Genomic DNA, 11,795 nt, shown 5'->3' with positions numbered 1-11,795 from the left:
TCACAAAACAAACTGAGGGTTGCTGGGGGGAGGGGGATTGGGAGAAGGGAGTGGGATTATGGACATTGGGGAGGGTATGTGCTTTGGTGAGTGCTGTGAAGTGTGTAAACCTGGTGATTCACAGACCTGTACCCCTGGGGATAAAAATATATGTTTATAAAAAATAAAAAATTAAAAAAAACATTATTTGCAGTCCAAAAGGTAAAAACAATCCAAGTGTACATCAACAGGTAAATGGATAAAATGTGATATATACATAGAACAGAATATTACTCAGACATAAAAAGAAATGAAGTTTTGATGCACACTACAACCTGATTGAACCCTGAAAAGCTTATGCTAAGTGAAATAATACAGACACAAAGGACAAATATGGTATGAATCCATTTACATGAGGTACCTAAAATGACAAATCCATAGAGAGAAACAGTTTAGAGACCACCAGGGCTTGGGGCAGGGGGAATGAGGAGTTATTGCTTAATGGTTACAAAGGGGTAATGAAAACATTTTGGAAACAGATGGTGTTGTTTACATACTGTTAATGTAATTAATTCCACCTAATTCTTTACTCAAAATGGTTAAAGTGGCAACTTTTATGTTTATATGTTATTTATTATAATTAAGAAATAATGTAACATATCAAAAACCACTGAGTTGTATACTTTAAATGGATCAACTGGGTGGTGTGTGAATTCTATGTCATTCAAGCTGTTTCAGAATAAATGAAACTATATTTAGGGTGCCTGAGTGGCTCAGTCACTTAAACCTCTACCTGCAGCTCAGGTCATGATCCCAGGGTCCTGGAATAGAGCCCCACATTGGGCTCTCTGAACAGCAGGGAGTTTTCTTCTTCCTCTGCCCCTTCCCCCTGCTCATGCTCTCTCACTCAAATAAATAAAATCTTTAAAAGAATATTTTTAAAAAGTTGTATCTGAGTTTAAGAAGTGAAAAACTTTGAATACTATAGAACACTATTGAAAAAAATGAAATTAGAACTAAATATATGGAAAGACAGTCTGTAGTCACAGATCAGACAATTTAAAATTAAGGTGGCAAAATTTCCCAAAATTATATAGATTCAACATAATACCTACCAAAGTCCCATTGACTTATTTGCAGAAACTGACAGGGTAATCTTAACATTGACCTGGAAATTCAAAGAACCTAGGACAGCCAGAATAATCTTGAAAAAGAATTACAAAAAAGAGAACTCACACTTTCCAAATTTGAAACTTACTAAAACGTTTAGGTAAGACAAGACAGTGTGGCCTAAATTTAGACATATAGATCAGTGAAATAGAATTGAGAGTTCAGGGGCACCTGGCTGGTGGAGTAAGTACAGCATGCAACTTTTGATCTCAGGGTTGTAAGTTCAAGCCTCACATTGGGTGTAGAGATAACTTAAAAGTAAAATCTTATAAAAAATTTAGAGTTCAGAAGTAATTCTTCACTTATATAGCTAAGTTATCTTTGACAAATTGCCAGGACAATTCCATGGTGAAATAATAGTCTTTTTAACAGGTAGCAGGAAGACTGGTGAGCCATAGATGAAAGAATAAAGTTGCATCCTCTACCTCACACCAATGCAATAGTTAACTCAAAATGGATTAAACTCCTAAAAATGGGAATAGTGATTACAGAGTAAAGGGCTTGTTTTGGGGACAATGAAAATATTCTAAAATTGATTGTGGTGATTGATATGATTGATACTCTGTGAATGTAGTAAAAGTCATTGTATTGCACAGTTCAAGTAGGTCAATTGCATGTTATGTGAATTATGACTCAGTTTTTAAAAAAGCAGTTTAAGTAATCTCTATACCCAATATGGGGGCCTGGACTTTTTACTCTGAGATCAAGAGTTGCACGTACTTCTGACTGAGCCAGCCAGGTGCCCCTGTCTCAAATTAAAAAAAAAAAAAAAAAAAAAAAGAAAGAAAGGTTATCACTACTGATTCCATGGACATGAAAAAGATAGTAAAAGAATGCTACAAAAACTCCATGCCCACAAATTATTAACTTAGATGAAATAGTAAAATTCCTTTAATAAAATTGCCAAATCTCACACAAGGAGAACTAGGACTATATCTATTTTATTTTACTTTTTTTTTTAAGATTTTTATTTATTTATTTGTCAGAGAGAGAGAGAGAGATACAGAGTGCAAGCACAGGCAGACAGAATGGCAGGCAGAGGCAGAGGGAGAAGCAGGCTCCCTGCGGAGCAAGGAGCCCGATGTGGGACTCGATCCCAGGACGCCGGGATCATGACCTGAGCCGAAGGCAGCTGCTTAACCAACTGAGCCACCCAGGCGTCCCTATTTTATTTTACTTTTAAAAAAGATTTTATTTATTCATTTATTTGGCACAGAGAGAGAAAGAGAGAGAGAGAGATCACAAGAAGGCAAAGAGGTAGGGAGTTGAGGGCAGGGAAGCTGGCTCCCTGCTGAGCAGAGCCTGATGCAGGGCTCCATCCCAGGACCGGAGATCACAACCTGAACTGAAGGCAGAGGCTTAACCCACTGAGCCACCCAGGAACCCCAGGACTATAGCTATTTTAAAAATTGAATCAGTAGGGGCGCCTGGCTGGCTCAGTGGGTTAAAACCTCTGCCTTTGGCTCAGGTCATGATATCAGGGTCCTGGGATCGAGCCCCACACTGGTCTCTCTGCTCAGTGGGGAGCCTGCTTCCTCCTCTCTCTCTCTGCCTGCCTCTCTGCCTACTTGTGATCTCTCTCTGATCAATAAATAAATTAAATCTTTAAAAAAAATAAAATAAAAAATAAAAATTGAATCACTAACTGGCAATTAAAAAAAAAAATAGCACCAGAACCAGATGTTTTCACTAATGAATGTGACCAAACATTTAATTTTTTTTTCTGACAAAACATTTAAGTACAAATTTATAAGAATTCTCTACAGTCCTCTCCAGAAAACAGAAGCAGAGAGAATACTTCATAACCCAAACACGAGCATCAACCTGACCCTTCTAATGTAAAAAAATTAACCAAAGACCACTATCTCTCATGCACAGATGCAACTAAACATCAGTAAGTTGAAACTAACAATGTGTAAAAAGAACTATACACCATAGCAAGTAGAATTTATTCCAGATATGCTAGTTTGATTAAAAATCAATTTAAGTAATCTACTACATAAACATGCTAAAGAAAATACATGATATCTGTGATAAGAACATACTTAAAAATAAAGCTCAATTTTCAAATAGCAACTCTATTGCTAGGAAAGCTAGCAATAGAGGAGAATTTCCTCAGCTTAATAAAGAACTTCTACCAAAAGCTCCTACAGCTAACATTATACCTAATGGTGAGAAATAGGACACTTTATCCCTAAGATTGGAAACAAGGCAAGGATACTCCCTCTTACTACTCTTACTCAACATCTTACTGCAAGTCCTGTCCAGTGCAGTAAGACAAGGAAAAAGAAGTAAAACTTATAAAGACTGGCATAGCAAAGGAAACAGTCAACAAAACAAAGAGGCAACCCACAGAATGGGAGAAGATATTCTCAGATGACACTACAGACAAAGGGCTGATATCCAAGATCTATAAAGAACTTCCCGGGAGGGAGACAAACCATAAGAGACTCTTAATCTCACAAAACAAACTGAGGGTTGCTGGGGGGTGAGGGAGGGTAGGGATAGGGTGGCTGGGTGATGGACATTGGGGAAGGTATGTGCTATGGTGAGCACATACCACAACACAGATAATCACGTCAAAAAATGGGCAGAAGATATGAGCAGACACTTTCTTTTTTTTTTTTTTTTAAAGATTTTATTTATTTATTTGACAGAGAGAGAGATCACAAATAGGCAGAGAGACAGACAGAGAGAGAGATGAGGAGAAGCAGGCTCCCTGCTTAGCAGAGAGCCCTATGCGGGACTCGATCCCAGGCCTCTGGGATCATGACCTGAGCCGAAGGTAGAGGCTTAACCCACTGAGCCACCCAGGCGCCCCATAGCAGACACTTTTTCAAAGAAGACATACAAATGGCTAACAGAGACATGAAAAAATGTTCATCATTAGCCATCAGGGAAATTAAAATCAAAACCACATTGAGATACCACCTTACACCAGATAGAATGGCCAAAAGTCACAAGGCAGTAAACAAGTGTTGGAGAGGATGTGGAGAAAGGGGAATCCTCTTACACTGTTGGTGGGAATGCAAGTTGGTGCAGCCAGTTTGGAAAACAGTGTGGAAATTTAATTTAATTTCCTTAAGAAATTAAAAACGGAGCTACCATTTGACCCTCCAATTGCATTATTGGGTATTTACCCCAAAGGTACAGATGCAGTGAAAAGAAGAGCCATATGTATTTCAGTGTTCATAGCAGCAATGGCCACAGTAGCCAAACTGTGGAATGAGCCAGTATGCAGAACACCTAGGTGTCTCAGTCATTAGTCATTTGCCTTTGGCTCAGGTCATGATCCGGAGTCCTGGGATTGAGCCCCGTATGAGGCTCCCTGCTCTGCAGGAAGCCTGCTTCTCCCTCTGCTTGCCTCTCCCTCTGCTGTGTTCCCTCTCTCTCGCTATGTCTCTGTCAAATAAATAAATAAAATCTTAAAAAAAAAAACCACAACAGCCAAGATGCCCTTCAACAGACGAATTTAGGATAAAGGAGACGTGGTCCATATACACAATGGAATATTACAAAGCCATCAGAAAGGATGAATACCCAACTTTTGTATCAACATGGATGGGACTGGAGGAGATTATGCTGAGTGAAATCAGTCAAGCAGAGAAAGTCAATTATATTGTTTCACTTATTTGTGAAGCATAAGGAATAACATGGAGGACATTCGGAGAAAGAAAGGAAAAGTGAATTGGGGGAAATCGGAGGGGGAGACAAAGAGAGAGACTGTGGACTCTGAGAAATAAACTAGGGTTTTGGAGTGGAGGGAGGAGGGAGGACAGGTGAGCCTGGTGGTGGGTATTAAGGAGGGTACGTAATGCATGGAGCACTAGGTGTGGTGCATAAACAATGAATCTTGGAACACTGAAAAAATAAAATTAAATTAAAAAAAAACCATACAGACTGGGAAAGAAGAAATAAAACTGTATTTGTTCACAGATGGCATTGTTTATGTAGAAAGTTCCCCAAAATTTGACAAAAGAATTCTTGTTAATATAGCAATATCACAGCCTATAAGGTTAAGAGTATATAAATGTTGACTGCTTTCCTATATACTACCGGTGAACAATTAGAATTTGAAATAAAAAACACAGCACCATTATTTATTTATTTATTTATTTATTTATTTATAAAAGATTTTATTTATTTGTCAGAAAGAGAGAGAATATGCACAAGCAGGGGGAGGGGCAGAAGCAGAGGGTGAAGCAGGCTTCCCACTGAGCAGGGAGCCCGACTCAGAACTGGATCCCAGGACCCTGAGATCATGACCTGACCCAAAGGCAGATGCTTAACTCACTGAGATACCCAGGCATCCTACACAGTACCATTTACACTAGCATACATACAAAGTGAAATACTTAGGTATAAATCTAATGAAATATGTACAAGATGTATATGAGGAAAATTACAAAACTCTTTTGAAAAAATAGAACACCTAAACAAATGGAGTTATCCATATTTATGGACCAGAACACTCAATATTTTAAGTCAATTCTTTCTCAACTTACTATAGCTTCTGTGTAATCCTAATCCAAATTCCAGCAGGGTATTTCATAGCTATCAACAGACTCTATATGAAGAGATAAAAGACCCAGGATAGCTAACACAACAATGAAGAACAAAGTTGGAGAACCCATACTGCTCAAATTCAAGACTTCGTCTAAAGCGAGTGATTGAAAGAGTGGTAGGGGTGAACGAATAAACAAGCATGTCAAGAGAACAGAACAGAGAGCGCAGACATAGTGCCATACAAAACAGTTAACTTATCTTTGACAAATGAAGCAACGGTAGTTTAATGGAGAGTCCTTTCAACAAATGGTACTGGAATAATTGGAAATACACACACACAAACAGGTGCACAGACCTCACCAATGTCACAAAAATTATCTCAAAATGAATCACAGACCTAAATGTAAACCAGAAAAAAACTTCTATAATAAAACATAGGAGAAAATCTAGATGATGTTGGATTTGGTGATGAGTCTAGATATAATCCAAAAGCACACTCCACGCACAGAAAGATATTGATGTTGTACTTTTTTTTTTAAAAGATTATTTATTTATTTATTTGACAGAGGGAGAGAGACAAGGAGAGAGGGAATACAAGCAGGGGGAGAGGGAGAGGGAGAAGCAGGTTCCCTGCAGGGAGCCAGATGTGGGACTTGATCCCAAGACTTTGGGATCATGACCCAAGCTGAAGGCAGATGGTTAACGACTGAGCCACCAGGCACCCAATGTACTTTGCTAAAATTGAAAACTACTGCCCTTCAAAAGGTGCTAGTAAGTAAATGGAAAGACATGCCATAGACAGCAAGAAGGCATTTGTAAAATGCCTATCTTTCTGAAAATAGGACTGGTATCCTAAGTATACAATGAACTCTTAAAACTCAAACAGAAGGGTAACTGGGTGGCTCAGTCAGTTAAGCATCTGCCTTCAGCTTGGGTTGTGATCCCAATGTCCTGGGACTGAGTCCTGCAGTGGGTTCTCTGCTCGGTGGGGTGCCTGCTTCTCCTTCTCCCCCTCCTTCCTGCTCGTGCTTTCTCTCTCTCCTACTCTCTTAAGTAAATGAAATCTTAAAAAAAGATTTCAATCAGAAAACAGCCTAATTAACATATGGGCAAAGATCTAAATAGATACCTTACCAAAAACGATTTGAGATGTCAAATGAGCATATGAGAAGTGCTCAACATCATGTCATTAGGGAACTACAAATAAGAGTGAGATACCACTACCTACCTATTAGAATGGCTAAAATTCAGAATGTGAACAACACTAAACTTTGGAGAGGATATGGAGCAACAATAACTGTCATTCATTGTTGGTTTGGAAGTTTTTTTTTTTTTTTTTCAAGATTTTATTTATTTACTTGACAGAGAGAGAGCACAAGCAGGCAGAGCCTTAGCAGAGAGGGAGAAGCTGGCTCCCTGGTGAGGACCCTGGGATCAAGAGCCACCCAGGGTCCCTAGTTTGGAAGTTTCTCACAAAACTTTACATGTTACCTTATGAGCCAGCAATCACATTCCTTGTTTTTATCCAATGGATTTGAAATTTTATTTCCACACAAAACCTGCATCTAAATGTTTATAATAGCTTATTTACAATGGTCAAAAACCGGAAGCAAGCAAGACGTCCTTCAATAGCAAAATGAACAAACTTGCACGTTCACACAGTAGACTACCACTCAGCAGTAAAAAGGAACAATTTATGATACATACAAGTGGACGAATCTCTAAGACACAAATATGTACTCCATGATTCCAGTTTTATGAAGTTCAAGAACAGACAAAACTGATCTGTGATAATGGACAGATCAGGGTTTATCTTGGTAGGGGGCTTGGGGTGTTGACTATAAAGGAGCCCTCTTTCTAGGGTTATGGTAATGTCATATCTTTATTTAGATGTCAGCCAAGGGTGTATGTATTTGTAAAAAAGCATAAAACTCTTAAGATTTGGGTGTTCTGCTCTACATAATTGTACCACAATAAAATTGGTTATTTGAAGGAGAAAGTCAAGACAATGGCTATTTTGGGGGAGGTAGAGAGCTGTGATTCTGATCAAGCAGTTGTGGGACTTTTTTTTTTTTTTTTTTAGATTTTATTTATTTATTTGACAGAGGGATAGAGAGAGCAAAAGTAGGCAGAGTGGCATGCAGAGAAAGAGTGGGGGAAGCAGGCTCTCTGCTGAGCAGGGAGCCTGATGCGGGGGTTGATCCCAGGACCTTGGGATCATGACTGAGCCAAAGGCAGCAGCTTAACCAACTGAGCCACCCAGGTGCTCCATTTGTGGGACTTCTTTTTTTTTTTTTTTTTTTTTAAAGATTTTATTTATTTATTTGTCAGAGATAGAGCGTGAGCGAAAGAAAGCGAGCACAGGCAGACAGAGTGGAAGGCAGAGTCAGAGGGAGAAGCAGGCTCCCCGTGGAGCAAGGAGCCCAATGTGGGACTCGATCCCAGGACGCTGGGATCATGACCTGAGCCGAAGGCAGCTGCTTAACCAACTGAGCCACCCAGGCGTCCCATTGTGGGACTTCTGATATGAATAACAAAGTTCTGTTTTTTTTTTTTTTTTTTACCGTGGGTGATAATTTCAAAGTTGTTCTTTTAAAAATTTATGAAGTTTTACATTTGTTTCATGTAGTTTTCTATATCTGTGCTTGCTGTAATTTACAATAAAAAAGTACAAAAAAATACATCCTTTCAAAGGTGTCCATTTTTTCACAGGTTGGGTTGAACTGTATAATCTTTTTTTTTTTTAAACATTTATTTATTTATTTGACAGCCAGAAATCACAAGTAGGCAGAGAGGCAGGCAAAGAGGGGGAAGCAGGTCTCTCCGGCAGAGCAGAGAGCCCGATGCGGGACTTGATCCCAGGACTCTGAGATCCTGACCTGAGCCTAAGGCAGAGGCCCAACCCACTGAGCCACCCAGGTGCCCTGAACTGTACAATCTTTAAATAACTTTTACACTCTAAAATTGTGTAAGTCTAAAAAAATAATAAAAAAATAAAATTGTGTAAGTCTATATTATTACTGTGATAAAATCACTGAAAATGAAAATACTAGAAGGCATTTCCTATTTAATGAGGTTTTGAAATATCCAGGTTTAAAAAAAAAAAGATATATGGAAGATTCTCTAGACAAAGCAAATGGGTTAAAACTCCCTCCCCCACCCCAGATTTCTTTCTTTGATTTTTCCACTGTAGAGAAAAAAAGCCAAATCCAGGTCTTACCTCAAATATATTTCCAAGGGGCACCTGGGTGGCTCAGTGGGTTAAAGCCTCTGCCTTCGGCCCAGGTCATGATCCCAGGGTCCTGGGATCGAGCCCCACATCTGGCTCTCTGATCGGCGGGGAATCTGCTTCCCTTCCTCTCTCTCTGCCTGCCTCTCTGCCTACTTGTGACCTCTGTCAAATAAATAAAGAAAATCTTAAAAAATATATATATATATATTTCAAAATCTTCCTAATCTTTAAATTTGTGAATGATATTTTTCTGGACCAAAGCCACTTGATCTCTGGCCTATCTCCTGTTTATAAATCCCTGGAAAGCACAACTAATATCAGGAATTACAAAGTTATGTATAAATATGTGTCCATGTAAAGAACATAAATGTACAAAGTTGTATCTGTAATAACCCAATGCTGCTAACAGCTTGAATGTCTTTCTACAGGTGAACAGATCAACAACCTGTGTTTGGAATATCCATACAGTGGAGAGCTTGGTACTCAGCAGCAAAAAGCAATGAACTCTAGAAACATGGATAAATCTCAAGATTAAGTTTCCATTATGCTTAGTAAAGAAAGCACATTCCCTCCCTCAAAGAATACATTGTACAATTTTAGTCACATACAACTCCAAAAAATGCAAACTAATCTACTGACGGAAAGCAGACTAAGGCTTGTCTGAAGATAGGGAGGCAGGTAGGGGCCAGGGGTAAGAAATCAGAGGCAACAGGAGAAACTACTGGGTCTGATGGAAATGTTCCTAACTTTGACCGTGGTGATGGTGAAATGGGAATACATACACATCAAATCTTACCAAATTGTATACTTTGAGATGTTTAGATTATTATAGGTTAATCCTCAACAAAGCTGTTTTTAAACAACATAGTATACACAGACAAGACTCTCCCAAGTTCTGTGTAAGGCAAGGAAATACTGCAAACCCTATTGTTCTAACCTGCACTGACAAGCTTCCTTTGACGAAATTATCGAAGTTTAAATTGTGGTGACAGTATCTTTGGAGAGAACAGGTCTGAAATGCAGGATCCCAAGTACCTGAATCATAGCTAGCACACCACATGAGATCACATAACTGTGGGCAGTTATGTGCACAGGAGAAACTGAGGCAAAGGAACATTCTTCTAGCACAGTCTAGCACACTATACTGGTGTCTAGCAAATAACCAATAATATCTTTTAAAGTTGGCTCCGTGAAATGGTGGAGATTATTCCGAAGACTTCTTAGCCTACACTACACAGGCCTACTCGGCCTAACAAGAAGCCTGCTTTGCTTCTTTACCACTGCTATACCAGATGAGTTTTCCATTTCAACTAGAAGACTGTTTCATATGAGACAGCATTGGTCCCAAAGACCTGGTCAGAACAGGAACAGAGTCCCTGTCTCAAATCTATTCAGGTCAGGGCAAAGAGGAGAGCTCCAGGCCCAATCTGGCAACCAGGTCCTAAGAAATGAGAACATCCAGCTAGAAGGGAGGGAGATGCTAGTTTGTATTCAAAGGAAGCAAGCCTAGCTACCAAACTATTCAGGTAGCTCAGAGCAAGAACAACCTTGTGAAGAAAATCCACCCCCTGTGGCACTTTGACCCCAATTCCTGCAGCCTTAATTGTTCTATAATTTGACCAATTTATACCTGCAGTGGGACAAAATAGTCTAGTACTTTAGATAAGCAAGAGCCAACAGACTTTACCATGATGACCTCTTTAAAATACCAGGATAAGTGGAACCCATTTATGTGGAAAAACAAAATTTGGCAGAGTAGACTCTCAACATTGTGTAAGAAATCATAGTAGGACACACTCATGTGGTGATCATCATGGCACTGATTCACTTTATAAAAAGATGCAAACTGCTCATGTACAAAAACCTCTTTGAGTCCTTTATTAACATCTGGAGATGTGCGGTACATACAATTAACAGCATCACACCAGCTACAGAAGTACAAATAACCGAGAACGTACTTCAGAACAAGGATCTCAGAGCAACTTCAGATGTTGCCTGCTCTGAACCTCCACAAAAACCCAACTCTGACACACGCGGGACAGACAATATACAATTTCACTGTGAAATGGTTCTTTAAAAAAAAATGACAAGAATTAATAGTTCAAACCCTTTAGAATGTGAGATGTGGCAAGTCTCTCGGTGCCATGGCACTGCTGTAAAAGGCCAGCTCAGGCATTTGAAGGTCTAAGAACCGGCTAGGATGAGGGGAAGAGGTTTGATTTTCAGTGTAGAGAGATAACAGATGGTCCAAGTGGACACTTTCAGTCCAGGCTCAGTATAGTCCTGCAGGAATCCATCAGATAAATACAGTTTATAAACCAGAAGGCTGAAAACTGCCAGCCATTCATTCGTGTCACTGATTCTAACTGGCAGACACTGATGCATCAGGAGTCATTTATGACACAACGAGTTTAAGAGGGATACGCTTGAAAGAGAGAATGGAGTTCACTGTGTCAGAACAGCTCTGATCCGTTGGTGCCACTAGGTACCATGGGGCCCCTCTGCTTTCTTGTGTGAATTAAGGAACACTTCCTTTATTTCAATGTTCCACTTTGAAAATAACCAAAACCCTCCCCCCACCCCCACCATCATTCTTCATAAATTCTGTTTCCAAAGTCCTGATTCTTCCGAGTCTAGACTTTTTCCTTTCGCTTCAATTTTGACACCTTCTTGACAGTCCCATTCTTGTTTAGAAGCTTCAGAACACGGTCTTTATGATCTAAAACTTTAAGCATGGAGTCTCTGGCCTCACTGATCTGGTCCATCACAAGTTTACACCGCTGCATATTTCCCTGTAACAGAAGACATTGTCACCAATCAGTAAAGAGGAGGTCACCAGGTTTTCAAGTAACTTTTCACCTATGGATTGAGGCCACTCTTGAGGCTTCCACACAGAAAAAAAATGTTT

At 39.5% G+C, this 11,795-nt stretch overlaps 1 protein-coding gene and 1 long non-coding RNA gene across 6 annotated transcripts in view; one reads left to right on the top strand and one right to left on the bottom strand.

Moving 5' to 3' along the window:
- Positions 1–11,795, top strand: part of LOC132013992 (uncharacterized) — a 62,644-nt gene that overhangs the window by 43,231 nt on the left and 7,618 nt on the right. The window lies entirely within an intron of this gene.
- SAP130 (Sin3A associated protein 130) overlaps positions 10,738–11,795 on the bottom strand; it is a 92,530-nt gene continuing 91,472 nt past the window's right edge. For all 5 annotated transcript variants that reach the window (XM_059394529.1, XM_059394528.1, XM_059394530.1 and 2 more), the window contains one exon: positions 10,738–11,679. In XM_059394529.1, coding sequence (XP_059250512.1) covers positions 11,521–11,679 — 159 coding nt within the window. In that variant the 3' untranslated portion in view covers positions 10,738–11,520. The remainder of the gene's footprint in view (positions 11,680–11,795) is intronic.

Source organism: Mustela nigripes, chromosome 3 (assembly GCF_022355385.1).
Source record: "Mustela nigripes isolate SB6536 chromosome 3, MUSNIG.SB6536, whole genome shotgun sequence".
NCBI lineage: Eukaryota > Metazoa > Chordata > Mammalia > Carnivora > Mustelidae > Mustela > Mustela nigripes.
Note: the sequence above shows the minus strand (reverse complement) of the source record. Positions and strands in the feature narration are given on the sequence as shown.